The sequence below is a fragment of the Emydura macquarii genome, unplaced genomic scaffold (assembly GCF_026122565.2).
Source record: "Emydura macquarii macquarii isolate MOO-44397 ecotype Brisbane River unplaced genomic scaffold, CSIRO-AGI_Emac_v2 contig_14, whole genome shotgun sequence".
Classification (NCBI taxonomy): Eukaryota; Metazoa; Chordata; order Testudines; family Chelidae; genus Emydura; species Emydura macquarii.
In genome coordinates this window covers 1-13,297 of record NW_027130151.1, presented here as the reverse complement: position 1 = coordinate 13,297, position 13,297 = coordinate 1, and the positions used below count along the sequence as shown (strand labels likewise).

The 13,297-nt window shown below is 45.4% G+C and overlaps 1 protein-coding gene across 1 annotated transcript; it reads right to left on the bottom strand.

Moving 5' to 3' along the window:
- Positions 1-3,705: 3,705 nt before the first annotated feature.
- Positions 3,706-4,714, bottom strand: LOC137165309 (olfactory receptor 51G2-like). Its single transcript, XM_067566882.1, has one exon. The coding sequence runs from the start codon at positions 4,639-4,641 to the stop codon at positions 3,706-3,708; it is 936 nt and encodes a 311-aa protein (XP_067422983.1). The 5' UTR covers positions 4,642-4,714.
- Between the last annotated feature and the right edge of the window lie 8,583 nt (positions 4,715-13,297).

Here is a 13,297-nt window from a genome sequence, read left to right as displayed (position 1 = left end):
AATTTCAAAAATTTGCTACTCTGAATACTTCAATGCACTCGGGGTTGTCACAGTAAAAGCAGAACATATGTCCTCTTTGTCCTCTAACCCAGGTATTTTCCTGTCTTGGGGTGGAATCTCACAATTGTCCCACTCTTTGAGCTGGGTACAACAAAGCATCTATGCCAAATGCTTATCACCATGCAGGTCCAACTGGACACCTGAGTCTCTTCATTTCGAGTGCTCGTGACCAGAGCTACACTGTCACCACCAGCCTCCTTTAAACATGTAGGTTTATTAGCAGACAGCACAAAGCATTAGAGGAAATGGTTATAAAATAACAAGCAGCTGTCACATGTCTGCACTCATCTATCTCAGGCAGCACTACAGGTTAAGTTAGACAGGCTTGGCTCTGGAGATAGAGAAACAGAACCAACTTATGGGAAGACAAGGAGCTCTTGGGAGCCAGCCTGGTTTCCCTGTGTCTCTGAGAAAACACCTTCCCATTTGTTTGCCCCTTTCTTGAGAAAGCAGCATTTTCTCAAAGCCTCCCTGTGTGAGCATGCATCCAGTCATCATCGTGTGACTGTCTGTCTGTGTTATGGGCCCAAAGTGTGAAGCTGACCTTTTCCCTGAGACTGATTTCTCCCAGCCAGGCCATCTAAGATGACTCCCCCGTGGCCGTTGCTCCATATTTTGTCAGTTAGCCCCATTCAGCACCAGTGGCTTGAGCACAGTAGTCTAGTGTGTGGTCTGAAACCCTTGGCTTCCCCATGACACTCCAACCCTCCTCTCAGAGATCCAGCACCTAAACCTCACTGTGGGGAGCAGATCAACAGTGACCCTGGAGCACCCCACATCTGCCCCAGATACCCAGGGGCTGGAGTCACGGGGATTCCCAGAGGCCAGCTGTCACAGGAGGTTGTGGTAAGGCTGTGGCCTCTGAGAGCCAAATGTCAGGTGTGAACTCTGAGAGACTTGTTCTCAGGGTCTCCCTTGCCGAGTATCTGAACACCTTGAATGTATTCATCCTCCCGCCAGCTCTGTGAGGCAGGGCCTGGTAGGGCTATTAACCGCTGTGCAGAGGCTCAGAGAGAGTCAGTGGCTTGTCCATGATCATACAGGGCAAGGGAATGAACCCAGCTCTCCTGACACGCAGAGCAAAGCCCAAACCACAGGACCAGCCTCCCAGCTGGACCAGCTGGATTCTCGCTGCCCCAGAGCTTCCCCCTGCCCTGTGGGGAACGGGGATAGCAAAGAGCCAGTTACAAGAGTTTGATTCTCTAGCCTTTTCCCCACCATCGCTCCATAAAAGCATCCCTTTGCATTAGGTAGCATTTGTGCCAATTCCCACAGGTTTATAAGGCAACATGAGGGCTGTGGCTGGGAAAGAGTCAGGTCCATCATCCAATAGGATTCTATGTGCCAGCTAAATGGGAAAAAACAAAGCAAGAATTTCCCACAGAGGCTAACTTTGGATAGCTGGTCGTTGCCATAGACAGGGCACACCTGCTTTGCACCTTACACTATTCAACTGCACTGATTTCAGTGAAGTTATTCCTTATATAGGTGGTATGATTCCATCCGGCCATTTACTTCACCTCTTGTGTTAAACTCATGTGCAGAAATTGTGAGCGCTGTTAAACAGCTGCCACAGGCATCCTACCTTGTGGTGCCTGCATCTAGAGAGACAGTGTGACCTAGTGGATAGAGCAGTGCACAAACCCATGTGTTCTAATCCCAGCTCTGCACCTGGCCTGTGGGATAACCGTAACTAAGTCACTTCATCTCCTTGTGCCTCAGTTTCTTTATTAGCTATATCTTTCCTAATGATTCTTAGCATTCTGTTAGATATTTTGACTGTTGCTGCACATTCAGTGGATGTTTACAGAGAACTTTCCACAATGACTCCCAGATCTCTAATTTAGACCCCATTATTTTACATGCAGTTGGGATTATGTTTTCCAATGTTCATTACTTTGCATTTATCAACATTTAATTTCATCTGCCATTTTGTTGCGCAATCCCCCAGTTTTGTGAGATCCTTTTGTAACTCTTTGCAGTGTGCTTTGCACTTAACTATCTTGAGTAACTTTGTATCATTTTGTATCATCCTTTTTCCAGATCATTTATGAATATGTTAAACAGTACTGGTGCATGTACAGACCCCTGCTATTTATATTTCTCCATTCTGAAAACTGACCGTTTATTCCTACCCTTTTTTTGCTAACTTTTATCTAGTTACTGACGCAGGAGAGGACCTTCCCTCTTATCCCAAGACAGCTTACTTTGCTTAAGAGACTTTGGTGAGGGACCTTGGCAAAGGCTTTCTGGAAATCTAAGTACACTTTATCCAGTGGATCACCCTTGTCCACATGCTTGTTGACCTCCCCAAAGGATTCTTGTGGGTTGGTGAGGCATGATTTCCCTTTACAGAAGACATGTTGATTCCTCCCCGAAAGATCATCTTCTTCCATCTGTCTGAAAATTCTGTTCTTTACTATAGTTTCAACCTATTTGCCTGGTACTGAAGTTTGGCTTACTGACCTGTAATTGTAGGGATCGCCTCTGGAACCTTTGTTAAAAACTGGAGTCACATGAGCTGATACAGAAGCTGATTTAAGAGATATGTTACATACGAGTTAGTAGTTCTGCAATTTCACATGTGAGTTACTTTAGAACTATTGTGTGAATCCCATCTGGTCCTGGTGATTGATTTATCAATTTTCTGGTGACACATATTATAAAAGAGCAAGATTTTATCATTAAGCCCTGAGTGAGGGATCCTTGTATACCCCACTGCTGGGTCCCATCCCACACCTAGGCCTTCTAGCTGGGGCATGACTTTGATGTTGCTAAATGCACCAGATACCAGATCCAGGTGCCTATTTTAGCCTGTAAGGGCCCAGGGATCATGTCCGTCTCTGTGTGCTTGACGTCCCCAGGAAGACTCCTGAGTTTGGAGAAGACTGAAAAATAATAACAAATTTTGCTCTAACCTCAAAACATTCAGGACGGTCGAGTGAGTTTGATCTTTTCATATTTTATTTAAACTATGCATAATTAACTCATGGAAACCACAGCCACCAGTTGATGTGATTTAGGAGATTGGGAGGATTCAACAAAAGGACTGGACATTTTTACATCTGAAAGGAACACGCACAGGTGTGTGCAACAGGATCACAAAAAGGAAAAGAGTTTTGATCTCTTTTACTTCCAGATCATAATCTTCTGCTCCCGTCCAGTGGCTTGGGAAAGGAAGGAGGGTCTTGTGAGTAAGGAAGGGCACCGGGATTTAGGCAACTCACAATCGATCAGCTCCTAAAGTCCCAGGACCTTTAAGGGGTTGACTGATCCCACTGGCTTCCACTGCTCATGCCACTCTCATGGATCACACAGCACCCAGAGTGCTCAGGAAGGGCCAGGACTGTGATTGCAAAACAGCTTTTTTCATGGATGCTGGGTGTTTAACCAGAGATGGGACAGTGAGAGGTCACGTACAATGGGACAGCAATTCTGAAGTGTAAGCTGACACCGCTACAGCTCTTTATGCGATAACATCCCACCCATCACCTGACTCTACACAAATAGAGTCACTGTGTAAATGCTGCTGCCTGTCTCAGTCCTATTCCCCCAGTGCGCTGTCCTCCCTTAGCTGCTGGTGAGGGAGATCAGTAGCTCATCTCCCGTGTCACCAGAGATGGAGCTGGGTGTCGAACTGACCCTTTACTTGATGAACAACCTGATTATCCTCACACGAATGTGTTTGGTTTTCATGCTGTACACGATTGGGTTCATCAGCGGTGGGATCAGCATAGAGACATTGCCCAGGACATTCTGAAGCAAGGGAGAAGAGCTCTTCATGAATCTGTATATCACGGACAAGCCAATCCCTGGCATGTAGAAGAGCAGGACAACATAGACGTGAGAGACGCAGGTGTTCAGTGCCTTGAGGCACTCTGTGTGGGATGCGATGTTCAGCACTGTTTTGAGGATCATCACATATGATACGAGAATAAGCAGCAAGTCCAACCCCACTGAAGAGACTGTTACAAAGAAGCCATAGATGATGTTGACTGTGATATCAGAACAAGCCATCGTCATGACCTCTTGGTTCAGACAGTAGGAATGGGAGAGGATGTTGGCTTGACAGTATCGGTACTGTTTCAGGAGAATGGGAAGGTGAAAATTTAGAAACACCCCTCTTAGCAGAGACACCAGTCCCATCTTGGCTATTCTGGGCCTTGTTAAAATGGAAGCATATCTCAGTGGGTTACAGATCGCAACAAAGCGGTCAAAGGCCATGAACAAGAGCAGAGAGGATTCAGTGAATGTAAATGAGTGGATGAAGAACAGCTGGGCAAAACAGGCATCATGACTGATTTCCCTCGAATTAAACCAGAATATAGCCAGTGTTGTTGGCATGGTGGATATTGGTATGCCAAGGTCTGTGATGGCCAACATGGAAAGAAAAATGTACATGGGCTCATGGAGGGTTGGATCTGTTTTTATAATGAACAGAATGACTGAATTTCCTAATATTGAAGTAACATATATTAAGAAGAAAGGGATAGAAATCCAGATATGGATGTTTTCTTGCCCAAATATTCCAGTAAGAAGGAACACTGCAGGTTGGAGTTTGGTGTCATTGACAGCTGACATGATGCACTGGGCAGGTCCGAGAAGTATTGAACTTTATTTCCTGAAAGGAAAAATAACAGGAGAATAGATGATATTTAACAAGACATCATTCTGCTCTCAGTGCAAGACTTCCAGGACCCCAATTACAGAAGATCAGGAAAAACATTCTTGGATTTACACCACTGATAGGAAGATAGGCATTGCCAGACTTGATCTGACCCGTAGTTCATCTAGCCCAGTATTGAGTTGCTAATTACAGCTGCTTCTGAGGAAGAAGAAGCCCTGCACTAGACAGCTGTGAGATAACCAGCCCCTAGAGAAAGTTTCCTCCTGACAAGCACTGGTTAGACAAATTTTGTGGTGTAAATCAGAAAGGCTTATAGCCCTCCCAAGACTTAAAAAAAAAAAAAATCCTGAGTACCGTAATTGGCTAACTTTTGAGTTCAGGAACATTGGCTTCAACATTGTTACTCCAGATTTACAGGTGTAAATTTGATTAGAATTGGGCTTTTTTACTTTGACTTATCAAACATTCCCGGTGATACACTCTGACCCCTAACAATTGCTCCATCATACTACAGGCTTCTATTTACCCTCACAGGACCCCATCATCTTCCTACTCAAGGGTTCTGTAGATATTTGGCAGGTTCCAAGCTAATACAGACAGTTACTTCATCTCAGCAGTGAGAGGGGCTGATGTCACAAATAATGAACAGTGTAAATATTAGATTTCACTCATATGTAGTTGAGTGTGTAAGTTAGTTCATCTGTACTCATGTAACAGGTGATGGGCGTAAGTTACATAAAACCACTTTGTAATCCCCTTTCTTGAACCTCATCTCTCCTCTTTGCTGAATCAGAGACCAGTGGTTCTGTTGTCTCATGACTTTTTGGAAAGTCTCACACAAGTACTGCAGAGTGCACGACCCTGACTGTAAGTGTAAGGAACAGCTTCTGGTAATTTATCAGGAGACAATATCATGCAATTGCTCTCTGAAGAAAGAATTAATGGTACAAACCTATTGCAAAGAGTATTTGAACTACTTTCTGAAGCAAAGGCTATTAAGCAGTAAAGTTACCCCTACTCCTTTCTGAGAAGATCAGAACTCTACTGGTCGCTTTTGATAGACCTGCATGTAATGAAAGTTTGGTTTGTAATAAGTGTATTATGATGAAAAGATTTGGCATTACATTTATGGAACTATCCGCAAGCACACACCTGTAAACCCGTTCTTACCCACCTAATCTTCTTTTAGGGATGATTTCTCAGGTTAGAGGGGAACCTAAAACATAGCGAGTAACATCTAGATTTCTGGAGAACTTGAAAAGATTTCAGCCTCTCAGACCTCTTTCAATAGCTTGTCATCAAAGAATAGTCTGGGAAATCCTCTGCAACTACTAGTTCCTCTATCCTTGGGTTCATAGCTGACCGGTTCCCTACGGGTTCTGTGATGTCAATATGCAGCCTTTATCCGGAGTGGTGCAGGCTTTGGGATTAGCATATACAATATTAATTGCTTGGCCTCTCACTCTCTATTACACTGGTTTTTAACTTTTTTCAGTTCCAGACCCCTACAAAATTTCAACTGAAGATGTGAATACCTTTGGAAATCTAACACATAATCCTCAAAACCCTTGGGATCTGTGGACCACAGGTTGAAAACCACTGATCTAAAAAAGAGTAACTCCAACACCTGTCATTCTGCTACTATGGGGCTTTGCGGAAAGTGGGTGTCAAAGTGAAATGCATGAGTATTCGTGGAAATCAAACTGCATTTCACAAATGAAAGTAATCTATTGTTCTCTGTCTCTCTCTGACTGTCTCTGTACTGTATTCATAAAATATATGCCACCCTCGTACAGTATTGTGGCAGACATGGAATGAGCTGCCATGATTATAAATGTGTATGTTAAACCCAATTTTGGGTTGTTGATTTTATGTCTTGGGTTAAATATGGGGATATTAACTGTATGGCTAGTCTTAATTTAATAGCAGGCTGCTGGAAAACAAGCAGGAAGGGAAACAAGAGCTCAGGAAAAGCCACCTCTCACTAAACACTTCAGGGAGGTTAAAAGACAACCCCTGAGCTTTCTGCTGTGAAGACCCCATTTCCGGGCTCCAGAAAAGTTACACAGCTTGTTTTGCCAGTGTTGGGAGTCTATCCAGAGGGGGGGCAGCTGGTTCTGGGAAGTTCGTCAGACTGACACACACAGACACCACTCGGGAACTTAGAAGATGCTCAGCCTGCCTGGGTCCCCATCTGAGTCGGAGGGCTTGAGAGACACGGATGAGAGACACCGTTGACCATGGGATGCTGTTATGTGAAGAAGGACGGCTGAGCAGAGATGGGGTCCACCTATTGAGGAAGGGGCAGAGCAGATGGGAATACAGACTGGCTAACTCAGTGAGTAGGGCTTTAAACGAGGTTCGAAAGGGGTAGGTGACCAAAGGTAAGGCAAAAAGACCTGGGAGAAGGGCTAGAATTTGGGGAGAACATGGGAGGTTATAGCAGGGGTAGGGAGAGACAGGAAGAAACTGGGAGGGGGGAAATCAAATCAGTATCTTAGATGTTTGTGTACAAATGTGAGAAGTATGGGGAATAATCAGGAAGAACTTGAGATGCTAGTAAATAAACACAGCTGTGAAATAGTTGGCATCACAGAGATTTGGTTGGATAATAAACATGACTGGAATATTGGTATAGAAGGAACGGGAGAAGGGAGAAGAGCAAAATAAAGACAATGGATTTTAAGAAGACAGACTTTAGCAAACTCAGTGAGTTGGTAGGTAAGATCCTCTGGGAAGAAAGTCCAAGAGAAAACACAACTGAAGAAAGCTGGCAGTTTTTCAAGGAGACATTATTAAAAGTGAACTATCCCATTGCATAAGAAAGATAGAAAGTATGGCAAGAGACCACCCTGGCTTAACCAGGAGATCTTAAGTGATCAAAAATTCAAAAAACAGAAAAGGCGAAAATGGCAGAGGTGCTAAATGACTTCTTTATTTCAGCAAAAACAACGAGAGTTCTGTGGCACTTTGAAGACTAACAATTTGTTAGTCTTCAAAGTGCCACAGAACTCTCGTTGTTTTTGCTGTACACAGACTAACACGGCTACCCCTCTGGAACTATTCTTTATTTCAGTTTCACCAATAAGGTTGGTGGCAATTGGATGTCTCACTTAGTGAATGCCAGTGACAATGAGGCAGGATCAGAAGCTAAAATTTACCGCAAAGGAACACAGTTCTGAATTCCTGCATTCACAATTAAGTCAGAGAAAAAATGTTTGAAAATATATTTGCTGATTATATTCCCCGGAGAAAATAAATCAGAGGTGGTTTGGAAACTACTCACCGGTATTGCATTTGCTCTTTTCTGGCCCAGAACATCCTGAACCTCAGGATATGGGACCAATTGAGAAATCCTGACTCAGGTCAATGGGGTTTTCACACTCCGAGCTCCCTTTGAATTTGGGATTTCTGTATATTTGGAATGATCCCCCTTGGACCACGGGCACATGGAGTGGAGGGATCTCCAGCTACCTAGTGCTGCCTGCTCTCCAGTCCTTGTCGTTGAGTCATGCGCAGAGCCCAGCAGAGTCAGCTGCCGCTGCACAGAACATCTGCCAATCTCAACAGCTGGCAGCCTTTATCCTTCCCTCTGCATTTGAAAGGTTTAAAGACAGAAAAACCTGCCAACGTACCCAATGCTTGCAAGAAGGGGAGCAGCTCCAAACAGAGATCTGCACCCTAACGTAGAAGGATTCAGCAGAGTGCTTGCACGGGCAGCAGGCAGTGTCTGCTCAGACAGGCTGCAACTGTCCTTATGAAGCACGTTTGCCCATTTCCTTGGGGTCCACTTGGCCACTTGGGACCCTCAGCTGAATGGTTCAGTATGTGCCAGCTTTAACCCCGTCATGCCAATGGCAAACTGCAGGAAGCCCAATCCCAGGGGATGTTCGGTGATGCCTCCAAACTAGACAGCAGTGCAAACCCTTCAACAGGCTCTATTCCTGCAATCCAGGCTGTCAGCGCTGTGCGTATGGCTCAGATGAGTCACAGGGCTCCCTCGAGGGTGGCTGAGTGGTACTGATGATGCTGTTACAGCTGTAATCTCACTGCAATATAGTAAAAAAGACTAATAATAGTTACGTAGAGTCAGATTTCTGCCCGGCAGCCCCCTTTCCTGCGTTACAAACACACGGTGTAGGATGGGGGAAGAAGATTCCATACAGCTCCCTACCTGGAAATTTCCATCACATTGTTCCAGTAGGGGACGTCCCTTCCCTGCTCCCATAGCAATAAGGGGAGGACCATGCATCCATTTTACTGTGGGTCAAAATTTTTCATAGGATCAAATCCTCTGTTTACCAGACTAGCTTTTGCTCAAACCATGAACCTCTCTCACTCGTATTACTGGACCACACACCTCTGGTCACCCAGAGCAGGGTGTGGTAACTGCGGAGCACTTCTCTGCTTGCCTGATGGAGGAGCAGCAAGCTAGTGAGGAGGGCTTTAAACTAGGCTTGATGGGGTCGGGGAGCTGAAACCAGAGGTAAGTGGGGAAGTGGGACACGAAGAGGAAGCAGAAGGAGGATGGTGAAACAGGGAGGCCTCCTGAATTGCACTGAGAAAGTAGGGCAATTGGCCAGTTATCTCATGTGCCTATACACAAACACAAGAAGCCTTGGAAACAAGCAGGAGGAACTGGAAGTCCTGGCACACTCAACAACTATGATATGATTGGAAAAACCGAGACTTGGTTGGGTAACTCACACAACTGGAGCACTGTCATGGACGGGTATAAAGAGTTAAGGAAGGACAGGCGAAAGGTGGAGGAGTTGCACTGTATGTAAGAGAGCACTATGATTGCTCTAAGCTCCAGTATGAAAATGGAATTAAGCCAGTTGAGAGTCTCTGGGTTAAGCTAAGACGCTAGAACAATAAGGGGGATGTAATTATGCGTGTCTGTTATAAACCACCGGACCAGGAGGACGAAGTAGAAGAGGCTTTCTTCAGTCAACTAGGCAAAGTTTCTAGTTCATAAGACATGGTTCTCATGGGGGACTTCAATCACCCTGACATCTGCTGGACGAGAAATAGAACAGAGCACAGACAATCCAGAAAGTTTTTGGAAAGTGTTGTGGAAAACTTCCCGGTGTAAGTGCTGGAGCAGCCAACTCGGGGCCATGCTCCTCTTGACCTGCTGCTCACAAACAGGGAAGATTTGGTAGGGGAAGTGGAAATGGGTGACAACCTGGGCAGCAGTGATCATGAAATGGTCGAGTTCAGTATCCTGATGAGAGAAAGAAAGGAAAACAGCAGGATACGGATCATGGATTTCAGAAAAGCAGATTTTGACTCCCTCAGAGAACTGATTGGCAGGATCCCCTGGAAGGTTAATATCAGGGAGAAAGGAACCCAAGAGAGCTGGCTGCATTTAAAGAAACCTTATTGAGGTGCAGGAACAAACCACCCTGATGTGCAGAAAGAATAGCAAATATGGTAGGCACCCAGCTTGGCTTAACAAAGAAGTCTTTGGTGAGCTTAAATACAAAAAAGAAGTTTACAAGAAGTGGAAACTTGGTCAGATGATTAGGGAGGATTATAAAATACTGCTAAACTGTAGGAATTAAATCAGGATATGGGACAAAGTGCAACTGGAGTTCCAGTTAGCAAGGGGCATGAAAAGGAACAGGAAGGATTTCTAAAGGTATGTTACCAACAAGAGGAAGATTAGGGAAAGTGTGGGCCCCTTAGAGAATAGGGGTGGCAACCTGGTGACAGAGGATGTGAAGAAAGCTGAGATACTCAATGCCTTTTTTGCCTCTTTCTTCACAGACAAGTTCAGCTCCCAGGGTACTGCACTGGGAAGCACAGAATGGGGTGGAGGTGAACATCCCTCAGTGCTGAAGGAACAGCTTCAGGACTATTTAGAAAGATTAGACATATACAAGTACATGGGACCAGATGCAATGGATCCAAAAATGCTGAGGGAGTTGGCTACTGGGATTTCAGAGCCATTGGCTATTATCTTTGAAAGCTTGTGGAAACTGGGGGAGGTCCCTGATGATTGGGAAAAGGCAAATCTAGTGCCCATCTTCAAAAAAGGGAAGAAAGAGGATCCAGGGAACTACAGACCGGTCAGTGTCACCTCAATCTTTGAAATAATCATGGAGCAGGTCCTCAAGGAATCCATTTTAAGGCACTTGGAAGAGAGGAAGGTGATCAGGAACAGTCAACATGGATTCACCAAGGGCAAGTAATGAGTGACCAACCTGATTGCCTTCTATGAAGAGGTGATTGGCTGTGTGGATGTGGGGAAACTGTTGGATGTGATATACCTTGACTTTAGAAAAGCTTTTGATACAGTCTCGCACAGTATTCTTATCAGCAAGTTAAAGAAGTAGGGGTTGGATGAATGGACTATAAAATGGATAGAGAGCTCAACAGCTCCATGTCCAGCTGGCAGCCGGTCACAAACCAGCGGTTTGTCCTGGAGCCGGTTTTGTTCAACATCTTCATCAATGATCTAGAGGATGGGGTAGAGCAAGTTTGCAGATGACACTAAGCTATGGGGAGTGATAGATACCCTGGAAGGTAGGGATGGGATAGAGTGACCTAGACAAGTTGGAGGATTGGGCCAAAAGAAATCTGATGAGGTTCAACAAGGAGAAGTGCAGAGTCCTGCACTTAGGACGGAAGAATCTCATGCACAGCTGCAGACTGGGGATCGACGAGCTGGGCAGCAGTTCTGCAGAAAAGGACCTGGGGGTTACAGTGGATTAAAAGCTGGATATGAGTCAGCAGTGTGCCCTGGTTGCCAAGAAGGCTAATAGCATATTGGGCTGCATTAGTAAGAGCATTGCCAGCAGATCAAGGGAAGTGATTATTCCCCTCTATTCGGCATTGGTGAGACTTCATTTGGACTATCGTGTCCAATTTTGGGCCCCCCACTACAAAAAGGGTGTGGAGAAGTTGAAGAGAATCCAGTGGAGGGCAACAAAAATGATTAGGGATCTGGAGCACAAGACTTATGAGGAGAGGCTGAGGGAACTAGGCTTGTTTAGTCTGCAAAAATAGAATAATGAGGGGGGATTCGATAGCAGCCTTTAACTACCTGAAAGGGGGTTCCAGGGAGGATGGAGCTAGGCTGTTCTCAGTGGTGGCAGATGTCAGAACAAGGAGCAATGGTCTCAAGTTGCAGTTGGGGAGGTCTAGGTTGGATATTAGGAAAAAGTTTTTCACTGGGAGGGTGGTGAAACACTGGAATTGGTTACCTAGGGAGGTGTTGGAATCTCCATCTTTAGAGGTTTTTAAACTGTGGCTTGACAAAGCCCTGGCTGGGATGATATAGCTGAGGTTAGTCCTGCTTTGATCAGGGGGGTTGGACTAGATGACCTTCTGAGGTCCCTTCCAACTCTAATATTGTATGATTCTATGATATGATGGAACTCTATAAAATCATAAATATTGTGGAGAAAGTGACTTAGAAAGTCTTATTTACCCCTTCACATAACACAAGAGTAAAGGGTGATCCAATATAATTAATAGGCAGCAGGTTTAAAACAAACGGAAGTTCTTTATCACACAATGTGCAGACAGCCTGTGGAACTCGTTGCCAGGGAATATTGTGAAGGGGCCGGAAAAGAATTACATAAATTCATGGAGGACCGGTCCATCGATGGCAATTAGCCAAGCTTTTCAGGGAGGCAGCCCCATGCTCTGGGTGTCTGTAACCCTCTGAGTGCCAGAAGCTGGGTCTAGGTGACAGGGAATGGATCACTCGCTAAATTGCCTTGTTCTGTTCACTCCCTCGGAAGCATCTGGTACCAGCCACTGGTGGCAGACAGGACACTGGGCTCCATGAACCATTGGTATCACCCAGTATGACTTTTCTTATGTTCTTAGATTGTTCCAGAGATGGATGAGATGCTGCAGCTATGCCATTACCAGGGGCTACTTCTGCTCCAGAGCCAGCATAGCCTCCCGAGCAAAGGTCCAAGGGCTGCTCAGTACGGGAGGCCGGTGAAGGGGCTGGTGCTGACACCTTGGTGTGTTGTCCAGTAACACACGTGACAGAGGCTGATGCTTTGAGCTAGAGCTGTGCTGGAAAATAGGATTTTACCCCAATGAAAAATTTTACCCAAACTAAAATGTTTCCTTTTCATCCATTTTTGGGGTGGATTTTAATGGAAAACTGATCATTCTTCACCGATAATCCAATTGCCATAGTGCTGCCCAGCTGCAGCTGCCTGGATCCACAAGAAAAATTGGAGCCTTTTCATCTGCCTCTTCCTTGTAACAGCAATGAGGGTTGCACTGTCTGAGTTGTACTCTGGGTATGGATAGGTCTAAAGCTCCTGCCCAGTCAGTGGCTGGGGTTTTGGGCTTCCACAGCTACACTAATCAGCCTTCCCTTCTCCATCTAACGCCCTCCACCCTGTAGAATGACGCTTTCAGCAGATCCATGGCCAGTGGCTACTGGGACAGGCCCCGGTAGCACATCGCCGATGAACCTGTGCTCCCAGGGAGCTGGAGTGGGTCCTAGAGCAGTTGTGGAGGCGCAGAGATGGTGGGTGGAAGGGCCAAGCTATCAGGGGATCACTGAGATCTGTGCGTAATTTTGGGGATCCAAGGATGCTGGGTCACCATGTCTAAATCTCAGGGAGAAGAGAA

Bases quoted from the DNA above. Each gene is read 5' to 3' on its own strand.
- LOC137165309 (XM_067566882.1), bottom strand. From the start codon at position 4,641: ATGTCAGCTGTCAATGACACCAAACTCCAACCTGCAGTGTTCCTTCTT.